The sequence below is a fragment of the Athene cunicularia genome (assembly GCF_003259725.1).
Source record: "Athene cunicularia isolate RWA chromosome 8 unlocalized genomic scaffold, athCun1 chr8_part1, whole genome shotgun sequence".
Lineage (NCBI taxonomy): Eukaryota > Metazoa > Chordata > Aves > Strigiformes > Strigidae > Athene > Athene cunicularia.
In genome coordinates, this window is record NW_020799109.1 from 1,029,597 (window position 1) to 1,046,490 (window position 16,894).

Sequence of the window (16,894 nt, forward strand, 5' to 3'; positions counted from 1 at the left end):
ATTAACTTAAAGCTAGGATATAAAATAATAAAAAGGGAAATAAAAATGGAAAAGGAAAAACTTCAGGTTTGTTCTGTTGGATAACAGTAGTAAATTTGCTAATTTGTCTATTTTTGAAAACCCTTAATGAATGCACACCTAAAACAGGCCAGATAAAGCCTTTGTGTTTGATACAATATTTGATATGTCTGTGATAGATACGCATATTCAAGGGCAAAGTCTTATGGAGCAGCACTACTGCTACTTATTTGCAAGAAGCTAGAAGGAAATCTTAAAAACCTCCCTGAAAGAACAGCATCTATATCTGTGTATGTATTCTGAGGATTGTTATTAAGTAGTATTAGATAACGAGATACTATGACTCCCCAGTTCTGAATGGAAGAAGAAGGGAAGCAATTACCTAGTGGTTTTAATATTGCATGCTATGGAATGAAAATTATATATTGTATTTTAAAAATATACCATGAAGTTCACAAGCACTGTCAAAGGAATTCAGTTCAGAAAGGTTTTTAGCATATTTATAAGTAGCAACTGACATTCTTTTAGAAATACAAAGATGGTTGCATATATTAGGTTTTTAATAGGGCAACAGCTTTGTGATCCATGTCATTACATGCTTTGGAATGCTACATCCAATATCTGGCACTCTTATTCTTCAAAGACAACATACATTTGTATGTCCTCTCTGCTGGAATGCATATTGGTTTATTATTCTTAGAAATTTTAAAAGCTTATCGATAATCCTGATCTAATTCAAACATTGGAATTAAATAGTTGGACAATACTCTCTTAAGGTAATACATTACAGAGGGGAAAAAAAAGATGATTTATTCAATTGCTTTCATTTTGTTCGCTACTTTGCAGCAGTAATTATTTTTCCCCTTAATTTCAGTATTTGTTTTAGAAAATTAAATTGGAAACATCTATAAAGGAATGTTTGCATTTAATTCCTTTTTTCCATCACTTCCTTCCTGTTTTCCCCCAAATGTGTCTCCTACTAAGGTAAAAAAAAAAAAAAAAAAGATAGCTTCACTTTACCTATACTAGTCTGATGTGGATATTAATCTCTGGAAGTATCCACACAGAGTCTATCACCTCCAGGTATCTACCGTTAATATACAGAGCACTGAATCATAAGCAGCTAAAATCAAAACACACTGAAAATAATCCTTTTTTCCCTTCTCATTCATTCCTTTCCCCCCCCAAGCTCAGGCATTACGTGTCATGCCTTTGAGGGGGACTTTTTTGTTTCTCATAGGTCTCCAATTTTCAGATTTGTATCTTCTGACTTTGGTGAGAACGAAGCTTTCAAGGTTTCTTAAAGGGAGGATTTTTTTATTTTTTTTTTTTTTAAACTAAGATCCAAAGAATAATATCTACAGTTTCCTGGGGATAAATGACCTTTGACTTAAATAACTTATCAGGCTACATTTGAAGAACATGCAAACATTTTCCAGGAAACTATTCTCAGGGATAACTGCCCCCCCCCCCGCTCCCCCAGCAGAAGTCTTTGGATTTTGTTGCAACCCGTTCATATTTCATTGCCGCAGATGCCCAGGCAGCTGTGTAGAAATCCATCACTGGTGGAAGCTGTTGAAACACAACTGACAATCAGTCTGCTGGGAAAGTAAAATACAAAGAGCTAATCCTGGAATAAAGGATATGCAGATGACTTTCATTTTAATGAAAAAATGCAGATAAAATGAAACAACAAAAAAATATAATACATGGCAAAGAAAATTAATAAACGTTCTGCAACATCTTTTCAGAAGTCCAAAGCAGCGAATTTAGTCTCGGAAATGGATTTAGGACTGATTACGTGTTCTTCAGAGATGTTTTGTCCAGTGAGATGAGGAGTTCTGTCTCAGTGTGACAGGACAGAAAAATTCATCCTCCAGCAGTTGTCCGGGTTGGCCACCGGTGTCTCAGCCTGAAAACCTCCCAACTTTCCCTCTTCAGCTCCGATGATACTCATGAGTATCCACATGGAAGGAGAGGTTGGATTTAAAATAAGATCCGAGTCCCAAAGATCCAAGCTGCACTAGTCTCTGTGTGAAGAAGTTGATCACTGGTTGGGAACGTCCATGCTGGAATTTCGTTTAATCGTGGTTGTGACCTGATTTGCTTAGAACAGCCTGAGCAGGAGCACCACCCTCTCCGTTCCCCCCGGCGTTCCACCTCTCTCCTGGCAGCCAACAGACTCACGGGAGGGCTGGGGGGACAGGGAGCTCTGGAGATGGCCCCGTCCAGCCCCTGCCCAGCCTGCCCCAGACAGCCTCCCACCGGGCTCCAGTAAACCCGACGATGGAGACCCCACAGCTGGTTGGGACAAGCCCTTCCGGGCTCCGATTACCCTCGCAGCAAAAATGGCTTTTCTAAAGTTCAGGTCTCACATTCTAGCCACACCCTCGGAGCCACACAACAGAATAACGCTTTAGATGATGAAAAATGCAAGTTTTCTTCATGTATTTCTCATTCCTCATGAGAACGTCCTCAGTTTATGATACATTTTGATGCGTTATTTAGAAATAGATTAATTATTCGTTTTAACTCCTTTCAACAAAACGTGGGACTTTTTTTTTTTTAAATTAATTAATTACTGAGACACTTTCCCTGTGCTGCTGAAAACTACTTGTATCTGAAGCTCGCCCATAACACAATCAACGTACAGCAGATTGTCACGAGCAGCTTATGCAAAGAAAATGGCTTTTCTACTGCTGTGTTTGAGGTAAGACTGAGACTAATAAATTTGCCAAGTGTTAAAAAAAAAAACTAAGCGGAGTTGGCTGTGAAGGCAGCAGCACAGGTCCCATGTTACGTGCATTCACACCCGCACACATCCACGTGCACACTACTAAAACCCGTGCGACACAGTCTTTTTTTCAGACGAACGGTTCATAAACGCGACTGTTTATTTATCAATTTCCACCCCTTCAGTTACGATCTTCTGGAAACAACATTTCTTTTCATTTTTGTGATATCTCTCTAGGCAATATAACGCATCCCAAAGTTAACACCGGCTGAGGCAACTGCGAATGATGATGTGTAGTCAAAGCTCAACCCATCGGATTTTTGCACTTTGGATACATTTTCCTGTTCTCAGCCATGACTCAGCCCATCATCGTCTTGACCATAATCGAGTAACTAATGGATTAGCAATGCGGTAACGGCCAATTACCAGAACGTCAATATTTTCATTCTTTGAAATATCAGAGGTCACAGAGAAAACACAGAGAAATATATCTGCTTTTAAATCAAGGCTTTGACTGTTATCTCACTTGAAAGAGTGATCAGTTATCAGTATGTATTAGTATACGTAATAATAGTTAATTATGGTGTATATATCTGTAAAACTCCTGGTTATATTGAGCCACTTCCCTTTACCCACGCAGCGCTTTGCTACTGTGATCTTTATGAACAATTGTAGATAATGCTGTGGTACGTATTTATTGCTTCCACAACAGCCACTGCATCATTTTCTGTATTTTCTTCTCAGTAAGATAAATATTTCTAGGAGTTCTACTCTAGCCATACAAGAATTATTTCTGAGACCCACTCCATTTGCATGATGTCTTCCATCTGACAGCCCACAATGAATAACAGAAATTTCTTCTGCACAAACAACAGCGAGCCCATGGCAATTATTGCTGTCTTTATTGATACACGCCAGATCATTTCCTCAAACATGCCAGAAAATGCAAAGCTTTTTGTGGGGGATAACAGGGACATATTTCCATTATTGATGAAAAGTGACTCTAATACAATAGGAGTGTAAGTCAGCCTACGAAAACGTACCTAAATAATAGGAGAGCTTATCCATAAATCCTGACTGGGCTCTTTGCCCACATTAGTATACCGAGCCGCTATACCCCAGGTTTACCCCATAAAAACCTACATGGGATAAAATAAGTTTACACAGCAAAATATGAAAAATAAAAAATAATATTTACACAGCAGAAAGGCTGAGTATGTACGATACTTCTAGCTGAAAATATTTTACTTAGACTAGTTGTTCTGAAAATAACTCTTTTTAAACTTATCTTTGCATTTCAATGGCGCCGAAGTCATTTGTGTGTAAAGTCTGTAGAAAACCCTGTGAGGATTTGACCTTTAAAGTGGCAGCTATTGTTGTCTGAGATCAAGCATACAGGGTTTGATCTTAAGAAGCGGATGGATTGGGGAAATACAACGGGTTTTATCAAAAACAGGTCAGGGCCAGGTCTGAAGTTCCTCCCAAATGTGAACAGTCGCAGGATGTCTCCGTCAGTCCCGGTTCTGCGCCTCCCTCGAGCCAGATCTTCCCTCTTCCCTCGGCCGTTTCGGTGAATTTCTGCCCCGTGTTTTAGAGGGAGTCGGTCACCTTCTGCCTCGGCTCTCCTGCGGAACCCTCAGAGCTCTTCCCACGGAGCCCACTGCCTGCTCTGGTGTCACCAGATAGACCAGAAGCTCCTCCCAGAGTCTCTTCGGCAGCACAGTCACCTCCAGAAGGCTGAAGCCCTCCTGTAGACCACTGACCTCAAGTTAAAATTTCCAGAGCGCTCTGCAAACCCCACCTAAGTGCCTTCCTCTTGCCCTCACTTCAGGCTGTCGGACCCTGCAGAAGACCCCACTCTGCACGCAGTAGTCGCGGCACCTTTATAATAAAATGAACCCGTGACCATTCCTGCGAAGCAGCTGTTGCAGGAGCCATTACTGGCTTCTTCAGAAAAAAAAATGTTCCTAGAGCACCTCACCCGGGGTGCTGGCAGGTCGCATCTTCACAGGCAGAGCCTGGGAGGTGGTGCCGTGCCCCCGATCCTCACTCCGATTAAGCAGTTCACTGTGTTCCAATCAAGTCAGAGCGCTGGCGCGAGAGCACATGAGAAAATTTTTCTCTTTAAGCTTTCTAATTAGCTTCTGTTAACTTTACTCCGAGAACAAGGTTTAATCAGCTGTATCACTGCTTGGAGTGGCTCTTCAGAAGTATGACTGATTGACTGATTCACCCTTTTCTTTACCCATCTGACAAATCAATGAATTGGGGACATAAGGAGAGATGGAGCCTAGCCTGCAGGACCAACCCAAGATGTTGGGTAGGGTTGGCCATCTTATGTGGAATCGACCTCCAGTTCACCCAGTCCTTCCCTTTCAGGCCACCGTCCTCTGGCTGGGCGGGAGGCTGTGCTACCTCCACAGAGCTGCTCTGCAGGGCTCCACTCTCCAAGGACCAGATGTCACCAACTGACTGGCCAGCAGATAAAACCCATCTCCCACTGCCCCCGTTGCGGCTCACAGCAGATCTCCTGTTACTCTCAGAGGAACCGGATCAGGCTCAAGGAATTGTCCAGCCACAGGAGACACGGAGGTTCCCGTTGGAGTAGGGCAAGAACCCAAAGCCACCCCACAACCGCCTGGTCTCCCCATGCTCCCCAGTGGCCTCGGCTCCTGCCGTGCACACGGTCATCGTCTCCACGGGGAACTGAAATACTGGCTCGGGCTCAGCAGGCCGGCTGCGTGTGGCACCTCTCATGGGACAAATGAGGCGACTCATCCTGGGATTCTGCACCAGAGACCGCGCCGCTACCCTTCTCCAGCAGCCACAGAGGTGGGAAAGGCTGGGTGCGAACCTCCGAGTAATCACCATAAAAACCAGAGCAGACACCTCCCGCTGCAGCCAAGGGCTAGGCCGTTAAACTACCTTTACGAAGCAGCTTTTGATCAAAATATGTTTGTTTATAAAATCTCAGCCGTTACAAATCCGGAGGAGTGGAAGATCGGGTCAGCCTGAAAGTTTCTGGTAGAAGTCAAGACACCCATTGATTTCACTGGTAATTCAATCAGACCTGAAAAGCATAAATTGATCTGAATATCGGCATTTTGCTGTATAAATGTCAAGATTCCTGCGAACAGTAGCCAATGAAAGATCAGATGAGCACTTGGGGGGGATGTGTTGTAAAGGCATCATGGGGAAATAAATGGAAACACTTGGCGTTGCTTTCCAGTAAACTCTGCCGGGGGAAGCTGATGAGGTACTTGGCTCACATGGAGACGTGGCACCATTCCCCCTTGAAATGAAGCATAAGGAGCTAGAGGAGCCAGGGGAAAAGAGAGGGGGAAATGGAAACGAAGAACAGGCCAAAAGAAAAAGCGTAATTGCTAGCAAGAATTTTACTGTGGGGAATGGAACATGAAGAACTGTGCAGGACAAGCGGTTTTGTTCTGAATGCACTTGGATGAAACCTAAAATTACTCAACTATTTACATTTTCATCAACGGCTTTAATCCATTTTGCCATTTAATTGTGCAAAGCCATCTTCCACAACAAGAGTATCTGTACTTTTTAAAATAAATTGTGGTTTTAACTTAAAAAAAAAAAAAAATCAACATATAAAAAGCTACAGATGGAGTTTTTATATACAGTTGTTTGCTCAGTGGATAGAATATGGAATCCTTCACCCATTAAACACATCCTCACCACAGATACGCTGCACCTGCTGTTTTACATGTCAGTGTATCCGGTACTGAATATTTATGGTCCATCCCCAAGGAAGAGCGGGCAGGGCTGGAGGGGGCCGTCGGCACGGCGATGGCACCTGCTGGATGTGGCCACCAGCGCCCGGCCTCAGCCGCATCCCCTCCGGCGGAAACATCTGCATCCCCCCCGGCACATGCACAAGGGATAACAGGCAGAAGGCAGAAATTCTCCCCTGTGAGGGGGGTGAGGCCCTGGCCCAGGCTGCCCAGAGAAGCTGTGGCTGCCCCCTCCCTGGCAGGGCTCAAGGCCAGGTTGGACGGGGCTTTGGGCACCCTGGGCTGGGGGAAGGTGGCCCTGCCCGGGGCAGGGGGTGGGACTAGATCTTTCACATCCCTTCCAACCCAAACTATTCTGTGGTTCTATGGCATGCAGCAGGGCATTCTGCAGGTACATATAACTATTTTAACAGGTCTTTTTTTAATTCACAACCCAGATAATGGAAGACACTTTGACCAAGGAGACACAAAGTCGTCCCATGGAACCACTCCAACACTGAGCCTTCACCTGATCCTCCCAGGCTGGAACCTGGGGACAGTGATGCAAAGCTGCCACGTCCATGAGCTTGAACTGCTCAAAGCCCCTTGTTTGGGATAGGGAACTTCTCAAGCCCCCCGCCGCCCCGACAGGTCTGTCCCTCTGGGGGCTGCTGAGGTGACTGTCCCCGGCCAGCTGAGGCCACGGGGATGGCACCACACAAAGGGCACCCTTGTCCCTCGCTACGGTGGGATGGAGACCGGACTCCTGGACTCACACCCTCCCCTCGCTGCGAGTCACTCTGTCTTCCTGCTGGAGGAGCAGACTGTAAAAGGACAACACTGCCATTTTTATAGTTGTTTGCCCAAAGACAATTCCAAGTAGTAAGCAAAGATGATTCATAGTTCTTATGGCTGGCAATCTGCAGTGTCTCAGGCACTGGAGTCCTTTGTAGCAACAAAATCAGCTCGTTTGTGTGAAGGGACATTTTTCCCATTCTCCTCCTGCCGTGTGAGCTGCAGTAACAAGGCTGGCTTTGTTCTGAGGAGCGTGTTGGCATCGGTGGGGTCTGCAAGGCAAGACGAGTGCCCCGAGACCCCCACCCCACGGGAACGATTTGAGGAATCGTTCTTCATCAATTAAAACAATTCAGAATATAATAAGACGTTTTAAAAAGCTCAAAGAGTGGGAAGAACGGCTTGAAAAAGGAAACTGTCGAAGTCGGTCAAAGGTGAGAAGGAACTGGTCAAGAGCAGAGCGGAGCAGATGAAGAGGCAGCAGGAATGGGGGTGCACAGAAACATGCACAGGAATCCTTGAAAAATTCAAAAACTTGGAAACTTTTTTCCAGTGTCGTCGGACTTACTCGAGTTGAGTCAGGAGATTTTAACCTTAAACAAAGCGAAAACCCTATTTTACCTTAGAAATAAGTCAGATTTTCAAAGCCATATGGGTGTTTTATTTTTGTCTGGAGTGTGTTGCCATGCAACTTAAGAGAGGCATCAGCTCCCTCACAGTGATTGCCGTGAAACTCCCATCCAATTCATTTCATTGTGTTACTTGGTATGAGTTTTGAATGACCTCATATCCATCTGCCCATATTCTATTTAGTTCTCTACATTTAAACAAGCCAACCACAACATCTTGACCTTTCTTTTATAGTCACTTCTCCTCGGCAGCGCTACTGAGGACGGTGAAGTTAGACTAGTACCGACGGTGGCTATTAAATCTCAAGAGTACTCTTGATCCTTATTTTGTTGACATTATAGCACCCTTCCGCATAAACCAAAGAGACCCGCGGGGTCTTTGGGTATAAAAAGTGATTTTCTGAGTTATTTGATCCAACAAAGAAAGAATAAAAGACCCAATAATTTAAAAATATATATGACAGCCTGCACTTCTAAAAAAAAAAGAGAACTATTGAAACATTAGCAGGAGATGTGCCATTCTCCATCCTCAGGGGCCTGTAAGTCAAAAGCGGATATCTTTTTTTACAAATAACTGCACCCCTAAAGAAAGTGTTAGATCAGATGGAGGGATCTGTGAACGTGTGGTTGAACCCTCTGGGTCAGGGGTAAGGCTGGAGAACAGGGTGGTGGAGCAAGAGGGGTGAGTAGCCATTCATAACATCAATTTATATGCGGCATCCAGGCAAAGACAGACTATTAAAGTTTCCATGAGGAAAATATTTGCAGGGAAAATACTCTTCAAAGTTAGAAATAGAGGAGAAAAGGGGAAGGTAATTCTCTGGTAGAGCCTTTCTGCAATGATCTGGGATCAAAGGGCAGCTGCAGCGTGTTAAGCCCTGCTGTTCGCTGCCATTATGCTCCTGAACGGGATCTCCACCACATCATTCAGCAGCTGTGAAGAGAAAGACATAAGCAGTTACCGATGTGTTAATCGGGGCTTTAAATGACCAGGTTCAAGCACAGTATGTTTTGTTTCATAAAGGATTCACCGGGCACCCGCTGTAACAATTTATGTTGGTGGTCCCATGCGGGACGCTAATTCTTCTGCGGAAAGCCAAGGTGCATTCAGGGGGGGCAGACGACGCTCCTCTGCCCCCCCGATGCACTGAAGGGAAAGCTGTCGCCCTGCCGGGGGGGAAGCAGCTGCGCAGCTGCTCCCAACCACCCCCCGCACCCCAGCGGCGCCCAAGCAGGACCTTTGCATTCGGGGGGAGAAGGGCTCGCAAAAGAGGGTGCAGGAAGGAAGAGGAACCTTTGCCCTGCAGTAAAGATTTAGTAAAATTAATGGTGGGTTTTTTTCTCACGTATCCACAGGGATAGGGGACGAGATGCAGAACAATTCTGCGCTGAAATCCAAGGGGGCTCCAGACTTCAGCGCTGACCCGTGCGCGGGGGGATGCTCCGAGCTGTGCCGCTGCGGGGGCTCAAGGAACGTCCCCCGTGTCCCGCCTGGAGCACGGGGAAGGGACTAAAGAGTTTGGGGAACAGCGTCGGCGGGTGAGCGCAGCCCAGCACCCCCTCACAACGCCGGCTGGAGCTGGAAACCTCCGCTGCTGGTGTTGGTGGCCGCGGTCTGTGACCCACCGGCCTTGGGGACAGAGCTCAAAGCCCGGCCGCCCCGGGTGCCGGTTCCGGGCCAGGTGATAACTGATGGGTATCAGGGCGATGCCCCTTTTCCATGGTACTTTTGGGGGACAAATAAGGCGTAACGGAAGGCAGCAAAGGTGCCACACCGCAGCTCCTGGCACTGCCGCGGCTCTGTTTGGGTCTGGGGTTTGTCTGAGCACCCTTCCCCAAGGAACCCGGGCGAGCGCTGCGAGGCTTTCTGCTTCGGTGGCACCCTGGAAGAGCATGGTGCCAAGCCGAATAACCAACCACTCCTGAGTTATTAAAAACATGTCAGGAATATACAGAGTGTGTAGTTTATAACTAGAGTGTCTCGGTGATGATGCACTGCTGCTTTCTCAGCGGAGAGAAGTCACGGGTCACACTACTGATACTGCTGCTTTTGTCTTTTTTCTAGGGAAGAAGGCACACGAACAATGCCACCTCCTGGAGCCTGCACTGTTTCTTCTTCTATTTCAGCTTTTTTTTTTTTTTTTTAATATGAGATAAAAGTCAGCCTTAACCGGCTCTCTAAAATGTCTGTACGGGAGCAACATCACAGAGCGATTCTAGGGCTGGTGGGCAGCCAAGTGAAGCCTGTACACCATTGTGGTGCATCTGCAGCAAGGACACGCAGGCAGGAGAATACATCTCCGGGTTGTCATTTATTATAAATTCTAATGAAAATATAGAGAGGAATTTTTATTTCTTCCTTCTGAGCATATGTAGAATTTTAACATGAGCTTTTTATTAAAAAGCAGCCTGAGTTATGAATCATTCATGGCAAACGACTGACTCCCACTCGTTGGCAGAATGACCCGTGGTTAGCTTACTCGCCGGCAACAAATAAAGCGGTTCTTAATGAACCCAGACAGGTTATTCTGAAGGCACCGAAGAAGCAAAATCAGGTGCATTTTTAGGATTCAAAAAAGTTATACATTTTGTCAGGATCTCACTGGTTGGGTTGGTTTTGGGTTGGTGGTTTTTGGGTTTTTTTTCTTCCCTTTTTTTGAATAATGAATGAAGTTGTTTCAACGTAGTGTTAATGCTGGGAGTGCTCGGTGAAGAAATTCAATTGAAAGCCTGTCACAGGGCTCTCTTGTTTCACTGACAAGAGTTGTCATGTTCCTGTGACACCTGATGTGGAGAGCACCAACTGATAAATAGCTTAAAGATGAAATTGTCAGTCTCCATTACCTCGCACCAGCAATTACCGGCGCAGTGGGCTGGGGGGCCGGGACGGAGACCCACAGCGGGTCCCCCAGAGGCAGAGGGAGGCAGGGGGGGGTTGTAGCAGCTCCTCGCCCGAGGGACCTGGGGGAGCAACTCCACAGCCTGGCACAGAGGGGCCCTTCACAGGTTCTGTGGTGAGGAGGATTCTGGGGACGGGTCTTTGTGCTGCGCTGACAGCAGAGGAAGATCCAGAGAAGTCTGTGAAGAGGCAGGACGAGAGGCAGTGAGGGAAAGCGGGGAGATAAGAGAACACATGGATAGCTTTCACTCTCGGGGAGGGCGGAAACTGCAAACGCTTGTAGAAATTAGCCCCAAAGTTTTAACTTGGAAACCTCCCGGGAGGTAATTTAAATTGAAAAGTTTCCAGCTGTAAATGAATTTTATTTCACTTAGAACTAAGATGACGGCACTAACCTCGTTCGCCACCTTCATTCCCCGCTGACAGCAGGGGAAACATCTGAAAACCCCATGCTACTGGGAATTACTTTCATAGTGTCCCCTGGATCCTTCTCATTTCTAGCTACTTCGGGGAGACTCTGGGAATGGCTGCGCTATAACCATAGCAACCTCGAGATTTTGCACAGCGCTCAAAATTCCTGTCGTTAACAAAAAAAAAAAAAATGTAGTTGCTAACACAGTAAGGACAAAATTCCTCTCTACTTGCATTAAATGGAGCCGGGTACGTTGAACCAGCACCAGTTTGCTTTTGGCCAAGGCAGGGTTTGGACCTGCAGAAGCGCAGGGAGGAGGCTGGGGGGGATCAGCACGAACCTGGGAGCATGGATCATGCACACGGCCAGGGCTCGCTCTGGGGGGAAACATTCAAGTTTTGGCCGCACCGGTGAGACTGTAAGAGCGGTGGGGCCACACCTTGCCCAAGGTCCCCAGGAGGGACCGATGGGGTTTATTTCTTCTGGGGGGGGGGGAGAAGGGGACGTCCTGGGCTGTGCTGCAAGATCTGGGGTGAAGTTAGACACAGCCGTGATCCCATCCTGGTGACAGACTCGCATCAGGTGGGAGAGCTCAGCAACCCCTTCTGCAGACACACGTAACCGCAGAGCTCCGCTCCCCTCAGCGTGGCCTGTGCCCCTGCCAGGAGTTTTTGTTGAATCCAGGATCTGCTCCCACCTCGTGGAAAAGAGTGATTCATAAATACATCTCAGAAAGATTTCAGGGGAAAAATGTTCTGTGTGGTGGAGGGGCAGAGCACTTACCCGTTGAGTTGTGAGTGCACCGAAATCTCTCTAGTCTGGGCAGGAGACCCAGCACCCCTCTGGGCTGGGCTCCGAGCCTGGAGTCACTTGGGCTGGTTTGAGGGACAAGGTGAACTGAAATCCTACTCTGAACTCCTTATTCTATTCTTAAGTGCAATTTACGGAAAAACAAAGTTTACTCAAGAGTTTTTCTTCTGCAATAAAAGAAAGAAGAGGGGGGGAAAGGAATTCTTCTCCTTTGTGGCCATCCATTTCTCTGTAAATAGGACACTTGTCAAAATGACTTTGTGCGTCTGATGTTACTGTAATTGAGTGTTCTGGGGAAAGAGAGACTCTTCCCTGAAATGTGCAAATCTGTCCCAGAATTGGCTGTAAAAATGAGGAGACTGAACTGCTTTTGCATTCTGGCTGGTAAGCAGCAGTGTGTGAGAATTCACAAACTCTCCGCCCGCGAGGGAACACTCACGACTCTCCCTGGACATCCTGTGAGGACCAGGAGGCAGAGAGGAGCCTCTGGGAAATGACACAGCAAACCCCGGAGGACCCTCCCCACTCGTCACTCCTGGGCATTGTTCAGTTCCTTACCTGAACCAAATACCTTTTTTTTTTTTTTTTTCCTTGTATTTTTCTTTTATTTAGTCAAAACAGAATGAGAAAAGCAATGAACTACAGGTGTAAGGAGACCATTCAGAAACCGGAGGAGGGGTCAGCAGCCTGATTCTGACTTCAGAGTAGTCCTAAACAGCTACAATTCAATGTTCATTAACAAAAATACAGCTCAAAATAACACTATTCTAGATAAAATTAGGACAAAAACTTTCAGGTACAGTTGATTTTGGAATTACTCCTTACCCTTTAAATATACTACTGGCACATTTCCATCAACTGGGGTACGTGTGAACGGACTATATTACTTATTTTTAGAGACAGACTGCCAAAGTGAGTGGTAGTTTGCCAAATACATTTTATTTACATGTACACAGTAGAAAATAATGATTAAAATTAACTGGTATGACGGGGTTATTGCTGTGCCCAACTTACACTTTTGTCTACTTAACACCAAACTTCTAGGAGTAAACGCCAATCTGCGAAACCTTCCGCGCGCAGCGCTGTTGATTTCAACAAGGGCAGAATCTGTGAACAGGCAAACGAAAGTTTTTTGGTTTTTTTTTTTTTTTTTTGACGAAGCAAAGAAACATCCCCACAAAGAGCTGGAAACTTCTGAAGCCCTCCGGGTGCGTCTGCCTGCTGTGGCGCGGCGGCCGGGCGCTTCCAAGGCGCTCAGGTGCCATGGTGACGGATGTTCCTCGAGAGGGTGAGGGGAGGAAACCTCACGGATCCTCCCGTCGCACCGATTCCAGCCGCACGCTAATTAGCGGTGATACCACGGAGTGGAAGAAAAGCAGGGGAGGATGAGCACGGGAAAGGTTAATCACATCTTGTTTGGCTTGACAACGATGAACCCTTCCCAGCCTGGCTTTTACAAAACGTATCTTACATCTTCTTTTTACACGCCTCACCTTTATTTCTACTGCACTTGCCCATTAAATGCTTTTGCTCAAACTAATTTGTATCCAAAATAAACTTTTTCGAACCACGGCAATTACAGCTGTCAATTGGGGCGTTATTTATTCTGCATCTCGCCTATGTGGTGTTCAAATACACCTTTTGAAAATGGTAAATATTGGCTTATTTATGTATCTTTTTTTTTCTTAAACACATCGCCTTCCTTTAAGCAGCAGGTCTAGAGGGTACGTCTTCTGCTTTTTCTGCAGGGAGTCTTATTCCTTCAGCGACACGGGAGCACAGAGCCCTTCAGACACCATCCTTCCCGAACATCACACAGGCGTCCTCATTAGAACCAGTCCCCCGCTCACCGACACCGGGTCTGAACGCTGGAAATGCCTTTTGTGTTCTCTGGAGACGCTGAGATACAGAGGAAGGAGGCCTCGGCGTCCTCACGTAACGATCCGCAGAGATCACGGTGCACCAGCAACTTGCTGAAAAAGGAACAAATTACCAGGCTTCAGGGTTTTTTTTTCCTGTCTGTCAGACTCCTCTGATTCCAGGGAGGAATCCTTCAGTCCTCTCCTGGAAGATGTCAAAGCGGGTCACAAGAAAGAGGAGGGGAGCAGAAGAGAAAGTGAGAGAGAAGCAGCAACGAGCAACCGCAGGGCAGGGTCTTAGGGACCCCCCCTCACGAGAGGGTGCTGCTGTCACATGGCGTGTCCTGCGGAGAGCAGGGGGAGCCGCGGCAGAGAGAACCTGGCGGTGGTGGGACTTCCCAGAGCACTGGTTAAAGGTTTCCCAAACGCGCTAAACTTCCAAGCAAATGTGCAACCCGTGAGCTACGACGCACAAAGTCATGCAAGTTGTAAGAACTTTTGCGATTGGTCCAAAACCAAAAAACATAAGGTGGACTACAGATACGCCGGCCAGCCCACCGTGTCAAATACTGAGGGCTCTCCTCTGTGAAAGCAACCAGAGCAATCCTCCGAAACCCAAGGCGAACTGAGCGACCTTTCCTCCTGACTCCAGATCTCATCATCATCAATTAGTTCTTCGGAGAAAGCCGGGAGAAGCAGCAGCCAAGAAACCTCCTGCCAAGGAGGGAAAAAAAAAATACACCGGGACCTCCACAGGTGACCAACGGGAACCCCGAGCACCGCGCTGGTGCAGCACGACATAGTGAAAACAAAGATCCAGCCGCCTCTCAGCGTGCCGGGATAAGCCAGTGTATGTGATGCTCAGAAACTCTCGCACCACAGCTTCCCCCTCCCAAAGTCCTCTGTCAAATCCAGTAACTCGCTCCCTGTGTTTGCCAAGCTCCACCTGAGCTTATTTATAACCCTTCTTCCCCCGTTTTCCTTGAAAACCATTACAGACCTTCATTCTTGGATGGCTAGACTCTGTTTTCTAATTCCTCTCTAAACGTATTCATGATCAATTCCTAACTATTTCATCCTGTCACCCTCCACGTCAGAGAAGCCTCACCCTTCGCTGAGATTTACCACCTCTGAACGTATTAACAAGGAATCATCACCGCCCCTCTCAACCCGCACTTGGCATGGGCATGGCAGCTGCTGCTCTTCCAAACTGGCTCTTTTTTAAAAGAAAATCTAGGGAAAAGAAAAAAAATATCAATTTTAAATTTAGATAACATCTACCTCAGTTGATCTTAGAAAAATTCCTCTATATCCCTGGATTTTGTCAGCTATGACATCTACTTGTCAGGTCTAGCCAGCCACAGAATATTTAGTTGCTGCATTAAAAAGTAACTCCAATCTTTGGAGATACAGCGGCCGCTCTTGGATGGTGTCACTTTTAACTGTACCCTTCCGTGTACGCAGAAATACAGCTTTGCTGGATAGGTTCCTTCTCCTAAATGATGAGCAGTATGTTACTTTATTTTACATCTGCTTTGGAGATTAAGTTTAAAAATCTAAACCGTGTCTCCTGCGGCTCTAAAAGAAAACCCTAACCTCTATTGCAAATGTCAGCTAAATTGTTGGGCAAATATCTGTTTGGATTTTCCTGTCAAAAGAGCGAAGTGTATCATGACTCTCTATTTGTTTCTGAGAAGGAGCGCTAGAACTAAAACAACTGTCTGACAGGTAAAATTTGCTGGAGAAAATAACGCAACGACACCGCAATTCTGATTGCAGGAAAGGCTGTTGTCAACAACAGCGGGAGCTCGGTGAGAGAACGGATTGGTATTGTTCTGGAGTAAAAAATTTAATGATGAAATATGATCCATTGTCATCGTCCCTGCACACCTGACTGCTGAAACTCCGCGGTTCCTCTGTACTCCAGGCTGACGGTGGGTGTGAAGGCTCATCCGCAGAGCACGTGGGCAACACACACGCACACTTCTCCCTTTAAAGCTGAGGAGGTTTCACGCACCGTTTGGGGCAAAGTGTTTTTACATTGCTGGCTTACTAATGACACGTAGACATAGTTAATGTATGGCAGAACAGCAAGTAACATACCCAGCACCCAAAAGGATACCAGGTTTACGCACATCCAACTTGCACGTCCGACCTAAATGATTCTGTGATTCTCTAATTCCACGTTAAAGCGCCTGTGACTCCGTGCGCCAAGCAGGGGAAAACACCCAGGTATGACCTACCTGAGAAGAGCCTGTGGCCCAGGTTGAGTGACACATGTGTGCCCCGGCTAATGGAATGCCATCCGGACTGAGGCAAAAAGAAAATCAAAAGCAATCCGACAGATTCAGAATAACCTTGGTATTTGGAGGATTGATCTGAAATCACTCAAACAGAAATCCAATGCAGATCACATGCCAAGTATCAGACGTCAGAGGGAGAAACGAAATGCGCAAGTTTAAATAGACAACGGGAAGAGCAGCAGCACGGCAAAGGGCACTGACCTATGGTCAGCCATAAACCCAGTGTGTACCCGTGAGGAGCCAGAGTGTGCCCAGGGGGCTAAGGAGGGCAATGGTACCCTGGCTTGTGTTAGTGCTGGCGTGGCCAGCAGGGACAGGGAAGGGATCTGAGCCCTGGGCTGGGCACTGGGGAGGCCGCCCCTTGATTCCTGGGTTCAGTTCTGGGCCCCTCACCCCAAAAAGGCCATTGAGTGACTCGAGCGTGGCCAGAGAAGGGCAACGGAGCTGGGGCAGGGTCTGGAGCACAGGTCTGCTGGGGAGCGGCTGGGGGAACTGGGGGGGTTCAGTCTGGAGAAGAGGAGGCTGAGGGGAGACCTCCTGGCCCTCGGCAACTCCCTGCCAGGAGGGGGCAGAGAGGGGGGATGAGTCTCTGGAGCCAAGGCCCCAGCGCCAGGCCCCGAGGGAATGGCCTCAAGCTGCCCAGGGCAGGGTCAGGCTGGCTCTGAGGAAGGATTTCTGTGCAGAAGGGGCTGTTGGGC

The 16,894-nt window shown here is 46.9% G+C and overlaps 1 protein-coding gene across 1 annotated transcript in view; it reads left to right on the forward strand.

Annotated features, from left to right (window-relative positions):
* ZRANB2 (zinc finger RANBP2-type containing 2) overlaps positions 1-16,894 on the forward strand; it is a 38,799-nt gene that overhangs the window by 5,705 nt on the left and 16,200 nt on the right. Inside the window, exon 3 of the mRNA XM_026853843.1 lies at positions 7,109-7,140. Coding sequence (XP_026709644.1) covers positions 7,109-7,140 — 32 coding nt within the window. The remainder of the gene's footprint in view (positions 1-7,108; positions 7,141-16,894) is intronic.